Here is a 22,442-nt window from a genome sequence, read left to right as displayed (position 1 = left end):
GCTATTGAAACAGATTTGGATCCTCTTCAATTTTCCCCCATTTTTCTTAATCCAAGGGTTATTTTGTTTGGAACATAAGCGAGTCGAGACACATTGTTTAGGGTCTTTTTTGTTTATTTGTGCAAAGTTTACGTTTTATTTTTCACCGTCGATTTAATCTGATTTGGATTTTTTAACACAATCCCAGCGAATTCGGCCCGGAGCCAATAATAAAAGCAACATTCAATAACTTGTCATAAAATGCAAATACCCAACCATTGAAATTAAAGTTTCTTTTCACTATGTAGATTAAAATTTGAGACAATATGAATTATTTAAGAACACGCTACAATGATTCATGGTTAAATTCATATTTTACAAAAAAAAATATTGAAGATGTAATCATTGGATTCTATGAATTAGGGTTTTCATTGACACCAAATACTAAATTTGATATACTTACACCTTCAATAACTGTATGTAAAATATGAAATTAACCAATGTAACCATTGAAATGAAATCTTTCATCAAGTAGATCAGTTATTTTTTTAAAAAATTATACATATTTAAAATCATTTGGCACTTTATCATAATTAGTATTTTATTTAAAAATATAAGTGAAGTCCGCTATTTTAAAATAAGTCCAAGTTATCTAAAATCTTGCATAATCAGGACGATAGTTAAAACTTAAAAGTATATATATACCAATTTTGACACCCAATGCAAAGGGAACATCGACTTCCCCAAACATACTGCAACCCATCATCCATGTTCACAATTTACTTACATTTTTCTATTTCCTAATAAAATTTAAGTCCAAACCCATGACTATTTCCTCATGAATGTCATTGTCATCTTCCACATTGACAAAGCCTTCAAAGTCAAAAGCAGAAAACGCAGCACCAACTTCATCAAAATTCTTAGACTATATATGGATTCGAGATATGACTGCTTAGCCACAGGCCTATTAAGCTCACAACTGTGAGCAAGGAACAAAACAACTTAGATGATTGCTCCCCCGTGTTACTCAGAATCCCCTCAAATCCTATTGAAAGACCGGTAGCTTCCGGTCGTGTATTCTACCTGTTTTTGAGCAACACGGGGAGGAGAGCGATCATCAACAACAACTTTATGTAGGCATATTTTTGCACTACATATCAGAACACCCGCAACAATCTTTTTTACCTTGGCAAGTAATAAGCATTGACTTGAAATGCAATCAATGTGAAATGAGGTGACAAACCAAGTAAACTCCCCATATAAGAATGACAGTCACCCTGAAAATATAAGTAATTGAGATGAAGACATATATTATGACCCTAAACCTGTTATATCCCTGTTGAACACAATTTCTTGATAAAGAGTATTCTTAAATAAGACCTAAGAAGCAAGAGTCATTTTTATGTGAGAGTAATATGAGTAAACTTTGATGATTACCTCTAACAATGAATGGTCATGGTCAGCATTAAAATATATAGTCATGTGACTTTTTTAAGGGGTTAAATAACTTATAATCCCAAACATCTGTGTGTGTTTATATTTTTCTAAATTTAATTCTCTCACTTTCATAAAAACTTATACACTCACTAGATACATCTCTCCTATACTCAAAACCCAAATAAAAATCACAAGTTTATGATTTTATTTCAAATGCTAACACACATATCATTGTTCCATGATAAGGACAAGTTTGGCCAGGGGTACATACAGAAATACAACAAAACTTTAAAGCATGGTTAAGTCAGGCAGCGCATACATGATTAATTTGACATGAGCGACTTTGCTACACATATTTAACCTAGTTATGATTAAAACAACATAGCACTCACGACCTCAAGTATGGTCAGATACCAAGATACATATCATGTTTTTTAGAACAAAAGAAACACGATTTATTACTGATAACATGCAAACATGAAACTGGTTCTCAGGATTCTACATCGATACTCGAGCTTGGTTATGATCCAGAAGGCTGACAATAAAATAAAACATTTGAATTACCAGTAAATTCATATATAAAAATTGAATAAGGAAGCATAGCAATAAAAATCAAAGGAATAAGGAATTACCCTTGCACTCTGCATAACTTCTTTCTTCATTGAGAGGCTTCAAACTCCTGTGGGTTAGATGCATTCTCTGAAGTTATTCCGAGACTGTTTTTAATTTGATGCATAGGCTGGACCTCAAAAGATTGACAAGGATTCTCTGACCCAAGGTGAGAAAATTGTTGATGACTTCTCAAGTCTTCCTCTTGTAAGCATCCCATGGGGAAGTCCACTTGGTTAGCTGCTTTGTTTTCACATTGCACCTTTGTTGAAACCGGCGACTCCAGTTTGTCGGAATAATTTCCTGTTAACTCCACAGGCCTATGAAAGACTAAACGAGCCACAGTTCGATCAATGGAATTCGTCTCTGTTTCAATATCAGGCACCCTGGCATGGTTCATACAATAAAAATAGTTGTGGTTAAACGTCTTGAGTCTTGACAAGGCAATCAAGGTGAAGGTAACATTACAAAAATGTTGGAATCGGTTGTTTTTGTAAGACAGATATGATTAACAGTTTTATTACTGTAAGACAGATTCTCCTGGCAAATAAAGTAGTAGTATATTATTACTGTAGCTTTTCTAACCTGTTCTGCCTACTGCTTTCTTCTCTAGCAAAAACTTCATATTCTTCATTGTTATTTTTGTTTGTGCTGCTTGTGTCACTAGTATAATGTCTTTGTGTTGCACTTTGTGCCAGCCGGAACAAGCTATCTCTGATGCAGAGTCTTGTTGTGACATCTAACTGTAAAAAAAGTTTGCCTCGGGATAAAAGGCCATGTTCGAATTAGTATACAAGGAAACAATTATACTGTAAAGCATACATTAGCAAGTTACAACTCAACAATACCTTTGATATAACGTCCTGAAGCCTGTACAGTATGGTTTCTTCAACAAAATCATCATCAATTGCCAGTGATATTGTATTAGAATCAACTTGTTCAATTGGAGGGTAAGTACTTAAATCTTCAATTTTAGGATCAGTCCCATCGCTAAGATGACTTTGAATTTCTGGGTGGCATTTTTGCGCGACAGATTTACTAGTGCTAGGAACTTGGTGGCCCAGTACTTGCTGTTGTTTCTGAATAGCAAGCATTGCCTGCATTTGCTGCCGCCGCCTCAATTTTTCAATTTTCTCCTGAGGAGTCATAGTTTGAGGATTGATGGAGCCTGCATAACTTTTCAAAGCATTCACCGAACTAAGAGATGTCTCATACCCAGAGAGCACTGGCTGATGCCTAAGATTTCCCGACTGAATCTGTGATAGCATTGGCATAGCAGGATATGTATTAGTAAGGTTACCATACACAGAAGGTGCTGCATATGGATTTATGATGTTCTGATATAGTGTTTCAGGTCCTTGGAGTTTATTCGGTTGACCAAGAATTGAAGAGGGAGAAGATTGTAAAACAGATGGTGTCAATTGATTCTCAAATTGTCTTGCCAATGTTGCTGAAGAAGACCAATTACCATAAAAATCCTGTAAATCTTTCTCCTCTTGTTTTATCTGTGATTTTTTCCGGGTATTCAACTGATTCTTTTTTCTAAGACTCTGCATATATATAAAGTAACAGAGAATAAATCCTTGGATGGCTTTGAGAAGGAAACAGAAGAAAATCCCTGGCACATGATTATGTCAAGGGTGTGAAATGTAAAGAAAATCATGCAAATTTAATCAAATAGATTGCACAAAGGAGGATACAACAAAACCGGTGCTTCCTTAAGATGCTAAAATGCAACTAGAAACTTCTAAATATATGAGTTGGAGAAAGACGAAATAATGTTTTCAGTACTTACTCTATCTCAAGCAACTGGAGTTGTTAGACCAATTTGGGTTTTCCTTTCCTCTTGTGCACCAATTTTGGTTCATTGTCCTTAGTCTTGGTTCTAACTCAGAAGTCACTACAAGTTTTGGTCCCATAAGGTAATAAGGTAATACAGGAAGTGGTGACTCTTATAAGAAAAGGATAAAGAAGAAAAGATTCCAACTCAATTTATGAATTATGGTTCTTCCTCCGAGGTTGAGGGAAAGTGAGGAAAGACTCGTTATCTATATGGAGACCTGGAGGAGGAAAAGCTGGTTTGAATATACTTTTCGATGACAAGCACTTAAAGAAAAAAATTGAAATAATCCTACAATGATTGAGTCTTCAAACTAATGGCATCAAAAGTTTGTTGGAATGAGTCTCAAAATTTCAAAAAACTAACTTCCCTTATGCACATATAAACATGTGAAGGCTTTTTATTTAGTTAAGAATCAATTTCTTATCTCAATTCAGAAGCACCTATAAGACTCCAATGATGGAGGGAATAAGGTGTATAGGTTAAAAAAGACCCTATATGAAACATAGCGGGTGAGCTCAGTATTCTACTAGTCTATGTGAAGGTGAGCTCAGTATTGTATTCTACTAGTCTATGTGAAGTTAAAATGGCTGGAGAATGAACTTGTGTCTCTTCAACAAGAGGAGACGATGGTGAGACAATATTTCACCAAAGCAAAATCCATTTATTGTAAAGTTGGACTCATTGAGGCAAGGAAAAGAAGGATCTCGTGAAGTAATATAGACATGTACATTGTTCATTTTTCAAGATGAAATGACTATTGCACGAGAGGGCATGTTAGATACAAAACACACATAACAATATGGGAAAAATTCCTACATTGACTACAAAGAAGGCTTGGGAGGAGTATAAAAATAATGAGTATCCCTCACCTAACAAGTTGGCTTTGTGGGCTTGAGTTAGATCTAAAATTTAAGATGGTATCCGAGTCTATTCTAGATCCATCAGGCCACCATCAATAGCGTTAGGAGTGAAGGGGTATATTGGAAAAAAAATCAAGTCACTTGCTAACTAGAGATAATGCCTTAAAAGAGCTTATACAAAACGAGCATCTTTCACCTTACAGGTTGATTTTGTGGGGTTAAGTTAGGCCCCAAATGACAAATCTAAGATGAGATAACCAAATGAGTTTATCTTTTGGAAAGTTTGGTTTATGAGGAGGTTGATAAACATAAACTAGATAGCAGAAACTAGGAAGCAATTATAGAAGGTAGCATTTTAATATTTATATGCTTCTAAAATTATGTGGGATCCCTTATCCCTTTGTTATTGCAATAATACAACAGATAAACCATAGACCGCAGATATGGTACTACTGCTTCCTAACATATCTGGATCATGTAGTCTAAGACTCTAAATGGCAAAATGAAAAAGTTATTTGTTCCACTGTACAAATAGAGAGCACTAAATAATGGACTGGTCATTGAAAATTACTTGACATACCTGCTGCTCCTTTCCAGTAGGCTTACTTCTATCTCCAGCACATTCCACGTTATCAGTCGTTGTGTGTGAATTTTGTATACTTTGATATGCAGGACCAGAAATCTTTTCGTAGCTAGGGGAAAATGATTGATCATTACAATGACCATGTTCTTCTTTGATTTCAAAAGGCTCTGATTTATTCCTTAAAGCATCTGTGGGACTTGGTGCATCCAAAGGTACATGTGCTTGATTGTTACTCACATCTTTAGCAGACCAAAGCTCATCAGAATTCTCAAGACTTACATTGCCAAATATAGGGTCATCATGGCTGCAAAAGCATGACTTGTGAGAATATTCAATCAGATAGATGCCGTTGTAAAATACAAAGACTAACAACTATAAGGATAGATGCATGTCTAGAATTGTTTATGTTAGTTACTCAGGAACTTTGGTATTTCTCATCACTTGGACATGAATTAAAGCCGAGGGGAAATAAAACTACCCACTGACAATTATCAAAGTTCAAAAATTAGAAACACAAAGCCCTGTTTCCTAGTTTAAAGAGTAAAGGTGTTCCAAAATTTCACATCAGAATCATCCCTATTTCACTTTGCATGATTTTACTCTATTGTTGCAGCTACATGGCATAGCTGCACATAAGTTTCACAGAATAAATTTGAAGTAACTTACTAAGATGGAGCAGTTTGTAAACAATTGTGAAAAGTGGGGAATACAACACTTAGGTTAACAGAAGAGTTTAGTCCATCTTACACACTTCGGAGATTTAGGAAATAAATCAATACAAATAAATCCAGGACATTAGTGATCATAATGCTAAAATGCTATCAGACATATGCTTGTATCAGATATAGAATAATAAAGATAATCTACTTTACCTGAAAATTCGATCAAGGTCATCAAAACTTCCTATGTTAGCCCAGTCATAATCAACAAAATCACCTTGTTCTTTACCTTCTTCGGCATTTTGGAAAAATTGAGCATCCTTTTCATGCTGTGTGGTCTCTTCTGTCAAACATTTATACAATTAGGAATGGAAAATACAGCTAATATCATGCATGTTCATTATTTTCATATTATGAAGGTGGGATGCAAGCACATAAAAACATGAGCAGACAGACGCCTGCACAAACAAAAAACACATAAAACACATAGACAAATATGAGACTTGCTATCTACTTATAATTCCAGCAACAATTTTACCACCTCTTGATGTACTGAGTTTGCTAAGTTCACCTCGATTTTTAGAAAGTTCAGTACCCATAGAACCCTGATCAATTTTAGCTGCACTGGATAAAGACGAGTCAGGCCACGAGCTTGCTCCATATCCCGAGGCAAGTAGTCCTCCACTATTATTAACGTTCGAACTGCTTCCTAGATTTTCATGACAATCAGTGTTCGTCTCTGGTTGCTTCCGTTTGGTAAGCTTACATGTGGCTGCTTCCTGATTCACTTCTTTCTTGTTTCTAAGATCTTCACTTGCCTCCGGAAAAGGCACAATATGATCATCACTCTCTCCTCCCTCATCCCATATTATATTAGCAAGCTGAAAATTTTCCATTATTAAACATTGATATTATTTTGACAGTGTTTAAGTAAAAAATAAGAGTAGGCTTTAGATGCTGATAGTAGCAACATAAGTAGACACAAGAAAGAAGGAAATGCATGAAAAATGAGGATTAGACGATAGAAAATCATCTATTGAGAAGGAAAAGAGATGAAAGACGTGATGGGATTTGTGTGTCTAAATTACCATCAGAGAATATTACATACAGTATACAACTTGTCATAATAATTACAAGGACTCATAATTACCCCAGTTGTTATAATTGCATAGAATCATTTCAGAATTATTATATTTAAAATAATTTCTAAGGTAGAATTCACCAACAAAAAAAATTATTTCTAAGGTAGATTGAGGCTATAGCTCAAAAGCACCTCCCAATTAATTATTTGTGGGATGGTCTTTATTTATTCTCTCCTTATTATTACAATTAATTATCTACTATTGAGCAATTTCTGTTTATTCCCTCAATTATCTGTTTATTTACTATATTTTAGTGGGCTGCTAACAGTTTTTTGCCCTAATCCTCTACTTCCATCCCTGCTATGCAATCAACAGAGGTGACACATCAAAAATCAACCAAAATTCTGATAGATTTTTTTTTGCAAAAGCATCGCTTATTCTTGTTTTTGTAATCTTTCTCTGGATTTCCTGACAATTATGATAACCTCCCATCTCCATTATACCACATCGGTGCAAAACTTGATTTAAGGAATCTGGTAGTGACTATAGTCATAGGACCATCTAGTATACTCTTTTATTACCATTTCCACATCAGAATTGACGCAATTGTTAGAGACTTAGAGATAGGAATAGGAACTTAAACTAAGATGGAGCTTAAACTATATATATATCCACTGTATATTCCTGTCTCTTTTAACCATATATATATACCTATATCATCATCATCTATCTAAATTCAACTTCGGAAAATTCTGAAATCTCCAAAATTTTCTTAATTATTTCCCCTTTAACCTCTGAAGCAGGGGTACTCCAAAATTCATGTTGTACCTGGTACTCGTGGGTAAGTACCAAGTACATACCAAAATTAATTTGTAAAATAATTTATTGGATACTTGTGGGTACTTTTTACTACGTACCCGCAGTCTAATAAATGAATACATATTTTTCTTTTACTACGAAAAAAATTATAAAATTAGGTTTTCTAGTTATTTTTCTATGATGTTGTCATGTTGATACTTTTTCAATTATATTGTATATTCCTTCTCAATATTTTACTACATAAATAACATTTATCCAACTCCCATTGTGTAAATATCACCTTTCTATCCTAATTTTCTTAATTTTTTTATATTTATTTCCTAATTCTGTTATGATTTGTGATATAGTAAATTATGAAAGACGCTTTGTTGTATTTTTTTGTTAAATGTAATATTTATGAAAGACATTTCATCGTAAATTTTTAACGTAGCCGTAACTAAGTATTTCCAAAAATTTATGTATCCCGTACCCGTATTCATACAACGTAGCCTTTAACTTTCTGTGCTTGATATAAGTTTCAATAATTCAACAAACATCAAAACAGAGGTGGCTTCTAGGGTGGAGAAGTATCGCATATGGTCTACGGTGGAAACTTTAAGAGATGCCGCTCTCTGTTTCGCTTGTGGTATTACTCATCCTAATGACTGAGACGGTGACCTAATATGTGCCGGTTTGGCGAATACAAAGAAAATAGATATTATTGCATCATACCTCAAACTAAATTTGTTTTCCACTTTTTTTTTTATCTAATCAACACCGACCAGGTCACACTATCTTCGGCTACAACGACGTGGAAAACGCTAAACTTCTACTTAAAAGTGACTATGCCAATCGACGTCAAAGTTTTGAGTGATATACAATCATCAGTCCGCGTAGACCTCATAAGAACTTACCCACTCTAGCAATAACCTCAAAACAAATTCATAACTGAGCAACTCTCTCTCTCTCTCTCTCTCTCTCTCTCATTCTAGCTCAGAGGTTTGCTACAATTTCCAATATTTACTCCTTAAGTTGTTAAATTCCCAAAAACATCATAAACATTTCACCAAAAGTAAAACTCAATAGAAGCAAGATTAGACAAAAATTTCCAATTACACAAACAACATCTTCAATCATGTGCTACTACTAGTAATTCCATGTTTAAACCACCACAAACAATCACACACCAAATCATCAAATTCATAGCAATAACAAGAATCTAAGCACATCTATCTAATAACAACTAAAAACCACTTTTTTAAGTACTAAATCGATGGTTTATTCCAAAAATAAATAAATCAAGATCCATAATTGAGTTAGAACAGAATTATAAAAGAAAATTCCAAAATTAAATATCAAAAATTGATAAAAATTTACTCACCTCTTCGTCGTTCCAATCAAACATTTCTTATAAATTGAGCAAAACAATTCACAAAAACGAATCCAGAATTAACAACTACACGTTGAATTAGCTCAATCATCGCCGGAATCACTACACACAAGCTCACAGTGAAACACACACCATGAAATCAATCACAGAAACTAACAAAACAGCGTCGTTTCACACTTCAAATAGTACTAACACAGTGAAACAGTGAAAAAAAGTATAGAGAGAGAAGAAGAATATGCGAATTTGAAAGAGAAAACAGAGAGAAGAAGAAGAAAGAGCATTCAGTTGCAAAATCCACAAAGAAAACGGTACGGAGTTTGTTTCTAGAGAGAGAAACGAATGTGTGAATGGGGTATTGAGTTCACGTGATTGTCACGTGAGTATGTGAATGGTGTAGATTGTAGAAACAGAAGAGTGGGACCTACACGTGTGAAACGAAGCGTATCTAAAGTAGTGGCTTGAAATTGCTCTATCAAATGCTGAAATTTCATTGGTTTGGGTTTTTTATTTTTTTATTTTGCGTTTAGGATTTTTGGGTGTCGTTTTGGGGTTTTTTTCGTTGGGTTTGGTTTATGAGCTGGGTGGGGTCCATTAAGGACGTGTTTGGTGGTTCTTGTTGTTTATGAGGTCGCTTTCGTGGCTGCGTTTGGCTTTTTAATTTGAGGCTAAGATTGTTTTAGCACTAAGACAAAAAATCAACTTGTGTGGTTTGGTCTACAATGCCAAACAATTGTGTTATTTCAACTAAGTAATTTAGACATGTGATTTCTACCTGTATCTTGACAACTTATACTATTTCTCGCACCATATAGTATACTATTGACTATTGAGTATGAACATCAATCAGTTCCGAATAGAGAGAACGAGCATTTGAGAAGAGAGGGAAAAAAAACATAATTTAAAATTTAGGTTTAATTGCTGTTTGTTCTATCCATGTTTTAAATTAAGTATATATAAAGAAATTTTTTTATAATTTTATGGATATTTGATATGATGATATACAGCATCATTTTAAACTTGACTACATTGTCAATTTATAGTTTTTTTTTATAAACATTATCAATTTATAATTAAAAAAATGCTATTTGGAAGCATGATCCGAGTAAACTCTAGTTGTAGGCGGCATTCTCCTCACTTTCGGGAGAAATACACGATTTGATAGGTCATCTCAACCCTTCTTGAACCGGGTGTGGATAGAAATATTTTACTAAGGCTCAACAAGAAGTGGCCCAATATGGTCCAATCCACAGTTTCAAATAATGCAAGGCGAGACGAATTGCGATGGCGCCAACATTTTCAAATTATGGCGTTAAGCAGAGGAAAATATCTCCTCCCCCATGATCTTCCACGCTGACGACTCTTGAGGAAGAAGATAGCAACCACCCACCATGATCCACCGTGACAGAGGATAAGGAGAAAAATAATCACCCCTAAGAGCGTCATTCACGGAAGAAGAAGGAGGTGGCCGAAAAACAGGGTAGTGGAGCTTGGAGAAGAAGGAAGAAGATTCTATAAATAGCATTGATCATTCACAGTCAATAGGAGATAGATTTTTTCATTCTTAAGCATGTGGACCCTTCTTTGGTCTAGGCTTGTGTAACATTATTTAATCCAATATCAATAATACAACCCCCTTCGAGTGTTCACCGGAACACTTCTCTTGCTGAGGAAAGCTTAAACTCAAGTGAGATCTTGTTTGAGTTCATAAATAAGTGAACTGAGGGAAAACTTCAACCTTACTACTATTATTTTGTACTCAATCAAGTACAAGTAAGATTGGGAATATGTCAGGCCTAAAGGGACTTATAGCCTAGCCTACATAGGCTCAAGCCAGGTCAACCTATTTATTTAAATAGGGCAGACCAAAACTTTTTTATAAGTCTATTTAGGTAAAAATGTCACGCTACATGCCATTTTAAAAATCTTTTAGGCCAACTAGGCCAGTCAATTTAAGTTAATATGAATAATTTTTTCTACTATTATTATTTATATATTAAAATTTGTACCTTGACTAAATTATAAATCTATTAACTTTTTCAATAGTGTAAGTTTATTAATCTACATTAGTTTTTCACATATATAAATGTATTATTATAAACTAGAATTGAAATATGATGACATATATAGTCAAATTCTCTAAAATATCACATTAAATATCAAAAGGAACATTGGTTTATTAGTTCATAATATATTTAAAATCAAATATAATTATTTATTCAAATATGTTAATGTGAAATAGGCAGGGTCGGCCCAACATATTATGTGGCCTAAAGCGAACATTAAAATGAGGCCTTCAATTTTGTTTTAAAATAATTTAATTTTACAAAGACACTAATTTTGTTTTAAATTCTTTTAAGACATCTTATGATATTTTCGGACATAAGGCCTATATACACTAAAAGTAAAATTATTCGGAGTCTTAATAGACTCTAAAAAAATTTGATTTTTTGTGAGACTTGGGCTGTCAATAGCTTGGTTCGCCCCTGGAAATAGGTTTTTAAACAGGCTAACATGTCACATCAGATTTTCAAAAGGTCAGACTCAAGCCTAAAAATAAGCATATGATAGGCGACAAGTCAGACTCAGATCTTCGATTTTTTGACAGACCAGATTCAGGCTTTGCAAAACCTAACTCGGTCTAACCTATTCCCACCTCTAAATACAAGTAACATGATGGAGGGACAAAAAATGTCATATTTTAAAATAGAATGACCAAATCTACAAAACAATAAGAATAAGGGGACTAAAAACCTATTAAAAATTATACCAATGGAGAGAAAAAGTTGAAAGAATAAATGAAGATATTCTAACTCTAAAACCTCATAATAATTTCTTACAATTTAGGCCACGTATTTATTTTAACTTACAACATTGTATTAGACAAATCCAAAAAAATGAAGGTCGTTAATCCATGAAGTAACTCTCAACACATGAGTTTGCCACTTGTGTCTAATGGTAATTTTTTTTTAAAGGACACAAATTTTGGTGTCAAGAATTTAGAAGAAATCCTCCATAACATATTATCTAAATATACATTGTCTAAGCTTATATGGGTTTAAAAAAGTACAAACTTTTCTTGTATTATTATTATTCAAAATAAAATAAAATACATAGATATATTATACATAGATACATGAATAGTTATGTTTCAACATCAATAGATCAAGATCAAAGACTTTTTTTTTTCTTTTAAGTAAAAGTGGAGGAGGTAAAACGTGTATATGGTTATAAAACTTCGATTAGTATATTGCATTGAATAGATTTTTTTTTTGTCGTAGTCAAATTATTGAGCAATTTTTCAGTTCTAGTCAATTTTTTAAACAATACACAAAGTCATATTACTTTCAGAAATACATTTATATTTTTTTTATTTTTGTGTTTTATTAACAGTTTTGATCGGATTTGCAAATTGATGTCTTACATCATGTAAACAAACTTGTTCTTTAAGAACTGATAAAAAAAAAAAAAACTTGTTCTTTAAGACAACCAGATAATCCAATTTTGTCCACTTATCAGCATATATATTATAGACGGTTTTATCGGGTTTAATCGATCGTAAATTATTATTTAACTCTCAATCCAATCAAATATTTTCAACTAATCCTCAACATATATCAAAATATTAATATTATAAGAAAAATAATGTTTCTCGTTTGAGATAGACAAGTCTCATGTACAAATCTTAGTTTAACTAGTGAAAATATCAAAATTGTTAAATTAGATGTTATGATTGGAGTTCAAACTTCAAGTCCCTTCACTTATATGTATGAATTTTTAACGGCTTGCCATTTTGTTTATCTAAAAAAAATCTTGTACGCATTTATAAGTTATAAGTCAACCGATAATTTAATATTGTTAGGTTAAGCTGGAATCTCTAAATTCAAATTCAAATTTGAGATCTCATGTTTTATTAGTAGTATTTATCACTCTGTCTAACAAATAAAAAAAATGACAAATAATAGATTAGTGTTAATACTACAAGTGTGAGTTGAGTCCTATATTTGATGGAAAAATTGATATTGAACACTTTATAAAGTGAGAGGACCCATAAACATACTAAGTTAAAATTTTGGGTTAAAACGTTGTATCAAATTCACTTATGTGGTTCTTCTAGGCTCAATGTAATGATCCTCGAACCCCTTTTATGATCCAAGAATGGTATCAGAGCCGATGAATCCCTTTTATAAATATAAGAATAAACCACGAGTTATTTTACAAAAGTTGCCCCTCTTTCGTCTTATTATGGAGATTCGAAACATGACCTCAACCTTCAATTCTTGCTTCTATATAGTCCCCTCGCATTTGTAGTGATTGTTGGGTTAGATGGAATCAGTCCCTTCTTAATTGTACTATTAATAATGTTGATGATAGTTGTCTTGATTCCTATATCAAAGTTGGTTCTAGAGATTTACTTTGCTACTCCTATGGCACTTAGATCACAGGGTTCGCCGCCACATATCAGATTGCACAAAGATACTTTTGTTGATATTCAAGCTATTTGCCACGGTCTTAATTTGGCTAAGCAATTAAACATCCATGAAGCCATATCTTACACAAGCTCCCTCCACCGTGTTAGCATACTGAAAGGACCATCCCAAATATTTCATCACTATGCTACCTTGATTGACACTACCTCAAATCTTGACCTTACGATTTTTCCTTCCCCACGGCTTAACATGAATTTGTGGTATATTGAATCCTTTAGAACTTGGTTTCTTAGAGCACCTCCAATGTTGATTTTTCAGTTTTAGTCCACCATGTGTCTACAAAAGAAATTCAACTTTTTTTCACACTTTTCTTGTTGGAGTCCTCCCGATAGACAATAACATTGCTCCAGTAAGTTGCGTATTTCTGACAAAAGCCAATAAAATATTATGGTCTCAATAGAGTTATTTAGAAAATAAATTAAACTATTTTTTTAATCAAGAAAATAAATTAAACTAAGTATACAAATTAAGGGTAAAATTACGCTACACGTCATTTATCTTATTTTTTGTAATACTTTGGTCATTTATTTTTTTTTGTAACATTTTGGTCTTTTATCTTCTTTTTTTCGTAACACTTTAGTCCTTTATATTTTTTTATTTGTAACATATTAGTTCCATTTTTTTGTAACATTTTGATCCTTTATCTTATTTATTTAAAAAAATAAAGGACCTGTATGTTACAAATAAAACAACATAAAGGACCAAAGTATTAAAAAAAAAGATAAAGCACCAAAATGTTACCAAAATAAGATAAATGATCAAAATATTACAAAAAAAAAGATAAAGAGTCTACTGTGTAATTTTGCCTAAATTAAACTAATATATGTCTGGTCCCAAAAATAGGTATAAAATCATACACAATACAACTCAACTGAAATTGTACTGTCCGATCTCTTATTTTTATCACATCAAACGCACCCATAAAATAACTTTTCTTTTTTGTATTAATCTTTGATTATCAAAAGAAGGGTTTGGATTAAATAAATAAAGTATGATAATTAAATTAAATTTGGATTCTCTCAAAATAAATCTTGTATTTTATAAATAAAATGACGCATAATTTGAAACGAAGAAATATAAATAACCTTTTTTTTTAATTTTAAATAGGAAAGAAATATAAATAAGTTTTTTTTTTTTATTTATGAAAAGGTGTTTGGTTTTCAAAAAATTAAATAAACTTTCCAAAAAATAAATAAAATGAAAAGCGTTGATTTTGTTTTGTGATTGAGTAGGAAAGAATGAGAGACACGAAAAAGGGTCGGAGCCGGAGCTTGCCGGTGGATCCGAATGTCCCCCGATGGGTTTGTCAGAACTGCCGCAATCCACTCTGCATCGTCGGCGTCGATTCTTATGCCGACAAGTTCTTCAACGACCCTTCTCGCTCCGGTTAGTTCAATACTCTCTTAGGGTTTTCTCAACGTTCCTTTTCACTCAATTCACGCTTCCATTTTCCCATCCACCGCTTCTTTCAATTTAGGATAGTTTAATTGCAGATATTATTCTCGTTTGTTTATTTATTTAATTGTTGGATTGAAGAATGAATTTTATTGCGTTTGTGTGGTGTGAATTTTAATTACTCGATTCGATTTTGATGATTGTTATACTTTTTTCTATTGATTGCGAGTTCCCGAGTTCGATTCCTGACTGAAACAATTTTTGGTCGATCTTTATTTTACTTAACTTCCAGCTGTATTCCTGATTATCAAGACACCTTTTTTCCTGTGAACCGGAGGGTTAAGACAAAAAAATAGAGGCGATCAATGCATTTATGTGTAGGAGGATCATCCCTTTAATTGTGTGTACTGAGTATAGCTAGAGCTAGAATGGATTTTGTTGTTTGTTAGTTGCTTTAATTGACGATGAGTGCTGTTTTATTATGTGAGTTTTGGGGTATTTTATTGCGATTATTTGCGAATGAGAATGATTGTGATGATTTATTCATGATACAGGGCCCGTTTGGATTGACTTATTTTTGAGCTTATGCGAAACAACTTATTCAAATAAATAAGCTTTTATGCATTATTATAAGTTTTTCAAGGAAGTTTGTGAGAAAACAGCTCATAAAAATACAATTTTTGTTAGTGAACACTTGTGAATTAACATAAAACTTTATTTATTTGCATAAGTTATTTTCATAAGCTCAAAAATAAGCTGAATCCAAACAGGCCCATAGAGGCAATTAATGCATGTAATGGTGCAAGGATTTTATATCAAGTTGGTGAGCGTGTGTGTTTAGTACTAGTAGTTAGTACAATTAGAATGGATATTGTTAATGTTGATTTAGGGCCTGTCTGGTTGACTTATTTTTTAGCTCATGTAAAACAACTTATGCAAATATATAAGCTTTTATGTATTATTCATATGCTTGTCAAGGTAGTTTATGAAAAAACAGCTTATTCGTTAGTGAGAACTTATGAATTAACATAAAAACTTATTTATTTGCATAAGCTATATTTTATAAGCTAAAAAATAAGCCAATCCAAACGGCCCCTTAAAATGGGTGTTTCTTCAATTGTACAGTTCACTAGTTTGTGCATGAATATTTGTTCTCGATATAGACTTATTTTCTGCATGCATTTTTTTTTTGCAGATGCTAATTTTGATTTTAAATGGTAAAAAAAATGGTTTTCTATTTCTAGAATGAAGATTATCGATGCATTCATCTTGTGTATATTTTAATTATTCGAACAAGAGTTATTGTGATGGTTATACTCAGATATGGATTCAATGAATGTGTGTGTAGGGATGCAAGGGTCATCCATGCATGGTGCTAGCAGTGTGATGAGTACAACTAAAATGGACAACTCTTATGTTGTGTTGCCAAAGCAAAGACCTCAGGCTCAAGGAGTTCCTCCTCGGCCTCGTGGTGATACTTCCCAGCCTGGAAAGATGATGGAAGAGTCATTTGTGGTTGTTTACAAGTCGGAATCTGCATCTGATGGAGGTGGGGGCAATTCATCGTCCCCGGGGGTTGATCATGGAGGTCATATGCCACCTCATAACTCTGGATTTAATTCAACTATTACTGTCCTGACTCGAGCATTTGAGATAGCCACAACACAGACACAGGTTTTCATACATAAACCTGCGTGTTTTTTTTTTTAATTTAAATTGGAAATATACTTTTTTATATTTGCCAGCATTTTGAGTGATTTTTTTTGGAAAAAATGGTTATTTCTTAAAATAGAAGTGTTTTGATTGATAAAGAGTATAGTAGATCATAGTGCATGTTATTGCGGTTTCAGGTTGAACAACCTTTATGCCTTGACTGCATGCGGGTTTTGTCTGATAAGCTTGATAAAGAGGTCGAAGATGTAAATAGGGACATTGAAGCATATGAAGCCTGTCTTAAACGCTTGGAGGGGGAAGCCAAAGATGTCCTCAGCGAGGCTGATTTTCTTAAGGAGAAATTGAAGGTGCTCATCAGGTTTATTATCTCCAATGTGTATATTAGTTTAAACCATTAGTCATATATTCATAACTTCTATTTACTTTGTTTGAATATATGGCTGGTACGCGTTTTTTTGTTATATTGGCTTATTCTGGATATAGTATTTGATCACACATTACAAGTTGGAAGCATTTCAATTCAAATTTATTTTCCTTGGTTGTTTAGAGAAGGGTGACATCACACCATAAATAATTTGAAATTTGTTATGAAATATTGGAATAATATTAATAACTACATATGCTATTGCAACCATAAATACACAGCAGACCAAATTTGGATATATTTTTGTGTTATTTTGCATTTTTCAAGATTCCAAACCTTTCAAGAGCCATGACATACTTTGATTTGGAAGCTACACTTTCTCGTGGTGTCGTTTCAAGATCAGTTCTGTTATCGGTGTGAAATCAAAACTGCCATCATATTTTAATCTCTCCTCTTGTGTAATTCCCTAATATTACTTCTATTTAGGAATTATATATGTGCAATATTATGTATACCCGAAAGCCAGAAAGCAAACTGATATTTTCCATATAAATTAGAAATTGATGCTATCCTTTTCAATCTTGAAGTCTTGATTAATGTGTTAGCAACAGGTGCCCAATTACGGATGTGTATGTTATGTTCAAAGAAATAATGATGTGCCAAAGAACTGTGTGGGCTAGCCACTTTTAGTTTGGTATTGCTGGTAAAACATTTGAATTAGTTACCCCTCTTAACCGTGGTGGTAGAGGTTGGATATAAATAGAGGTAGAGAATGTAAATGAATTCAGTTAGTTGGTTATTAGTTTCTTTTGGAAGGAGACAGATCCGTTGGTATAGAGTTATAGAGGGATATTAAATAGCATCCCCATGTTCTGTTTCTGTTATTTCCTAATTTCTGGTCCAGTTCTATCAAATTGGTTCACATCTGCTTTAATTTTTGAAGTTATGGCTATCATTGCTTATTGTGGAGATTTGGAGTTTTTTTTAAATAAAAATTACACGTGTCTTTATTTAAAGAAATACTGGTTTGATTAACACCATTTTGTTTAGTGTACCATTATGTTTTATTCCAAAGCCTAATAAATTACTTACCACTTAAAATGATGGTCAAGATTGAAGAAGAAGAAAGAAGACTAGAAGCAGCAATTGAAGAATCAGAGAGACAAAATGCTGAAGTAAATGCTGAACTGAAGGAACTTGAGTTGAAATCTAGCCGCTTCAAAGAATTGGAGGAGCGGTATATTTTCACTGTAACTCTGTCCTTAGCAATATTATATTTTCAAATAAAAATACCATAGTTCAAGATACTAAAATCCCTAACCTCACCCCTCAATCCCCAAAATAAATTTTTTATCAATCTTTTTTCTCTTCTTCTTTAGTGTGTACGGATACTTTATTTCGATGATTGATTTTACATGTCTGAATGTGTAACAGGTATTGGCATGAGTTCAATAATTTTCAGTTTCAATTGATCTCTCATCAGGTATGTTAGTGTTTTATTTATGTTTTACTTTACAGAGTATTGAGATTCTTGAGATGCTTTTGTAACAAAAACTTCAAGCAACTTGCATAAGAACATCTGTGTCCTGTTTATTTTTGGGAAAAAAAACGGAACTTCAAAGTCTGAGCATTGTGCAAAAATATTTCAATCAACAGGAGGAGAGAGATGCTATTTTGGCCAAGATTGAAGTTTCACAAGCACATTTAGAATTGTTGAAGAGAACAAACGTGCTCAATGACGCCTTTCCCATTTCTCATGATGGAGAGTTTGGAACAATCAACAATTTTCGGCTTGGAAGACTCCCCAAAATTCCAGTAAGATGCCTAGCATGTTATTTCATGGTTTTTATTGTTGTGTCAATGTGTTGTAAATTCAATATGTATGGTTTGATTTAGGTGCACTTGTATATGCGTAGAACTCATTTATATAAATGTATATGGATAACTTATTGATGATATGTTCAACTTCATGGTGTGTGTTTGCACTCATGTTTTGCTATTTCCTCTATAAAATATATTGTTTCATTGTAGCTGGTTGAGAGTTTGACAACCTTGGCACTTGCATTTGTCCTTCCCTCATTTGATGATTTGCATATATAGTTATAAGTTAATTAAGTTTTTTCCTGAAGAATTTTCTGTCTTGTAGTTCTCAATCTTGGGTCCTTCATCTTTCATGTTCAAGATTTATTAATTTGATATGATGTTTACTATTTTTGAAACATTTAGGTAGAATGGGATGAGATCAATGCTGCGTGGGGCCAAGCTTGCCTTCTTCTTCATACAATGTGCCAGTATTTCCGACCGAAGTTTCAGTATCCTTTTTCATTAAGCATATCAGATTAATAGCTGGTATTGTTAATATGATAGAATTTCTCTTATGTCTCAATGTAATAATATAATCATGAACTGACGAGACCAGTTCAATGCAGATTTTTACATCTGGTGGTGGGATACCAAGTTTGTACAAGAGCCTATTTGCTTCTACGTCCACTTTTTATTTTATCGTCACATTACATTTTACATAAAATTTATTATGACTTGTAACATGTCCTTAACTCATTACTTTTTAGATACCGAATAAAAATCATTCCTATGGGTAGCTACCCTCGAATCACAGACACCAGCAAGAGTACTTATGAGCTGTAAGTGCGCATTCTGTTTCTACTTGTGTAATTGTCTTTATGATTTTTTTTTGAAGTATATAATTAAAATTGAGCAAAAATATTAGATATAATGCATGGAAGAAAAACAGATGTACCAGCTGATTGGCTGGAAGCAATTTCAATTTGTCTGCATTTTAGTTTTGCTATTTACTTTTTTAATTTAACACCAGAATAAACTTTGGAGTTGCATTTTTGTTGTTTTTATAATATCAAGGGCCGTGTCTTTTCCCCTGGCTCGGGTTCTGTATTGCTGTGGTGATATTGTGGTTGGTGTTCTGAGTCATACTAATATAAATGTTGCAGACAAAATAATATAACGAACTTGTTGCCTTTAGAGTTGTTCTTAAACTTGTTTACCATGCCATTATTATTGGCTACGCTTTGCAGGTTTGGTCCAGTCAACTTGTTCTGGAGTACTCGTTATGACAAAGCAATGACATTGTTTTTAGCATGCCTCAAGGATTTTGCAGAATTTGCCAATTCTAAGGACCAAGAGAATAACATACCACCTGAGAAATGTTTCAAGCTACCTTATAAGTAAGTATTGTTGCATATAATATATTATTAGTATAGTGAATTTTATCTTTCAGTACTATGTGATCATTTATTTGCATTGGATAAGCACAAATTTCACATCGGTACCATCATGTTCATCTTTTATGAAATCAAGTAGTCAAGTTTACACCTTTTTACTTGATTGTGAAAGGAGAAAATAATGGTTTACTTATGATGTTATTATATTAGGGTTTTTTTTTTTTTTATATGCAAATGTTAGCATATTAGTTTATGTTAGTATTTTCTCCTTCACCAACCCCAATCCTTTAGCTCCTTCAATTTCCTTAGCTCAAACTAGTTGAGCTACCCCACCCCACCTCCTTATCTGATTAGGCGTTCTTGCTAGTAATTTGAGAATCATATATCAAACCGTAAGTTTGAGTATCGTGCGTTAGTTTGTAGCATTGAGAGTGACAAATATCTGTGCTGTTTTTTTTGTTTAGGATTGAGAATGACAAAGTGGAAAACTATTCCATCACCCAAAGCTTCAATAAGCAGGAAAATTGGACGAAAGCACTCAAGTACACACTCTGTAATTTGAAATGGGCTCTGTATTGGTTTGTTGGAAATACCAACTTTCAACCTCTTTCAGCAATGGTATCTTCACATGCCGAAGTGCCAGCTGTAGGGTCTTTGTACCCAAAACGTGGTACCGACGTCAAATCTGAATCCAGAAACTGAACATAACATATTCTAGGATTTAGGCAACATACATATGTGTACATAGAACTATTTTGTCTTTATAGGTTCATACATGTTTAGTTGGATCATTAGTGAGTAGTACTCAATACTAACAGCATATGTGCTGTTTTATTAATTTACTCTGGAACTTTTAATATAGTCCAGTTCGTCGTCAAAATGTGTTACTGTTCATATTTATTGGAAATCATGATATTGTTGGGTGCTCACAGCTCAGTATATTATATAATTGAAGAATTGCCCTTTTTCAAAAACCAATTTTAAGATTTCCTGTGTTCTTCTTTGCTCTATTGTTTAGAGGTTGTAGTTTTCATGAACTGTCTCACAAGAAATGTGCAACGTTAGCTGTGTTTGATGGAGGCATAGACATTATATATGCTGGGACTTAGTTTCTTTTTTCCCATTGTTTCCAAAAACATTTGTTTTAAAAGTATACTTCTGAATGCAAAAAAAAAAAAAAAAACTGTTTTTGTTTGAACTCTTTTTCTTTTCTATAATAATAATAATTGACTCTTTCCTTTCCTTGGGATTAAGGTAGGTAAAGCTATTCACGTGCAAGTAAAACTCAATCAATCTATTTGTCAAAAAAAAAAAAACTCAATCAATCTATTAATTAAATAAATGTTGGTTACTGTGATAGTTAAGATGTTAGTAGTAGTAATTTATAGTGATGCTTCTTTCTGCATTTTCAATTTTGCCTAACAAATTTGAAAAATTCAAGCCGTCTATTAATATATCAAAGAAACATTCATTATTGAATGAAGTTGAAAAAGTGACTTTTGCTTATAGTACTGAGGGCTCGTTTGACCCAGCTTTTTTTAGAGTTTATACAAACAGCTTATGCAATATAAATTAAGTTTTATGCTATTTTATAAGTTTAAACTAGTGAAAATTGTAATTTTATAAGTTATTTTATCGTAAACTACCTTGACAAACTTATAATAATATATAAAAATTGTATAAGTTGTTTACATAAACTTTAAAAAGCAGCTAAAAAAATCAGGCCAAATGGACCCTAATATGTAAAGGAAGGAGTATTTTAGTTTTTTCATGTTTTAAACCGTGGAAATCTTAGCTAGAACTTTTTTGGCGTACCTCAAATTTAATTAATTAATTTTTTTTAAATGTTGATATATTATGAAGAACATAATTGAATGTATATAATAATTTTAACATTTTTTTTAAATGTTTTTTTATAGGTCTTTTCGTTTGAGATAATTTTATTTAAGACGTGTCAGATACTAAATATGAGTATCTATTTATTGAGATTCAAATCCTAATCTGTCAGGTGGTGAGTTTAATCCCTTCTATTAGACTCAACTCCAATTGGTGTTGGTATTGTTAGATTGTGAGTTTAATCCCTTC

The 22,442-nt window shown here is 32.9% G+C and overlaps 2 protein-coding genes across 11 annotated transcripts; one reads left to right on the top strand and one right to left on the bottom strand.

Moving 5' to 3' along the window:
- Positions 1-659: 659 nt before the first annotated feature.
- On the bottom strand, positions 660-9,760 carry LOC123913243 (protein LNK2). 10 transcript variants are annotated; one of them, XM_045963902.1, is made up of 8 exons: positions 9,232-9,695; positions 6,542-6,851; positions 6,184-6,313; positions 5,309-5,615; positions 2,874-3,575; positions 2,611-2,768; positions 2,049-2,411; positions 660-1,256 (listed from the first exon to the last, which is right to left on the bottom strand). In XM_045963902.1, the coding sequence occupies exons 1-7, from the start codon at positions 9,253-9,255 to the stop codon at positions 2,075-2,077; spliced, it is 1,968 nt and encodes a 655-aa protein (XP_045819858.1). In that variant the 5' UTR covers positions 9,256-9,695; the 3' UTR covers positions 660-1,256; positions 2,049-2,074. The 10 variants fall into 10 exon arrangements, with proteins under 10 accessions (XP_045819858.1, XP_045819854.1, XP_045819856.1 ...); XM_045963898.1 differs by having other exon boundaries at positions 6,512-6,851; positions 9,232-9,690; XM_045963900.1 differs by having other exon boundaries at positions 6,184-6,310; positions 6,512-6,851; positions 9,232-9,658.
- A 5,142-nt stretch (positions 9,761-14,902) lies between these two features.
- Positions 14,903-21,286, top strand: LOC123913242 (beclin-1-like protein). Its single transcript, XM_045963893.1, has 10 exons — positions 14,903-15,113; positions 16,471-16,796; positions 16,973-17,143; positions 18,273-18,397; positions 18,595-18,643; positions 18,817-18,975; positions 19,387-19,472; positions 19,731-19,802; positions 20,211-20,360; positions 20,822-21,286. The coding sequence occupies exons 1-10, from the start codon at positions 14,966-14,968 to the stop codon at positions 21,057-21,059; spliced, it is 1,524 nt and encodes a 507-aa protein (XP_045819849.1). The 5' UTR covers positions 14,903-14,965; the 3' UTR covers positions 21,060-21,286.
- The last annotated feature ends 1,156 nt before the right edge of the window (positions 21,287-22,442 follow it).

The sequence above is a fragment of the Trifolium pratense genome, linkage group LG3 (assembly GCF_020283565.1).
Source record: "Trifolium pratense cultivar HEN17-A07 linkage group LG3, ARS_RC_1.1, whole genome shotgun sequence".
NCBI lineage: Eukaryota > Viridiplantae > Streptophyta > Magnoliopsida > Fabales > Fabaceae > Trifolium > Trifolium pratense.
This window is presented reverse-complemented; position numbering and strand designations above follow the sequence as displayed.

Excerpts from the sequence above, each read along its gene's own strand:
- LOC123913243 (XM_045963896.1), bottom strand. The coding sequence starts at position 9,255 with ATGTTTGATTGGAACGACGAAGAG. Across the intron at positions 5,616-6,183 it reads GACCTTGATCGAATTTTCAG|CCATGATGACCCTATATTTG; the intron begins GTAAAGTAGATT and ends ATGCTTTTGCAG. Across the intron at positions 2,769-2,873 it reads TTCAGGACGTTATATCAAAG|TTAGATGTCACAACAAGACT; the intron begins GTATTGTTGAGT and ends CTTTTTTTACAG.
- LOC123913242 (XM_045963893.1), top strand. The coding sequence starts at position 14,966 with ATGAGAGACACGAAAAAGGGTCGGAGCCGGAGCTTGCCGGTGGATCCG. Across the intron at positions 18,644-18,816 it reads TTCAATTGATCTCTCATCAG|GAGGAGAGAGATGCTATTTT; the intron begins GTATGTTAGTGT and ends TTCAATCAACAG. Across the intron at positions 20,361-20,821 it reads TGTTTCAAGCTACCTTATAA|GATTGAGAATGACAAAGTGG; the intron begins GTAAGTATTGTT and ends TTTTTTGTTTAG.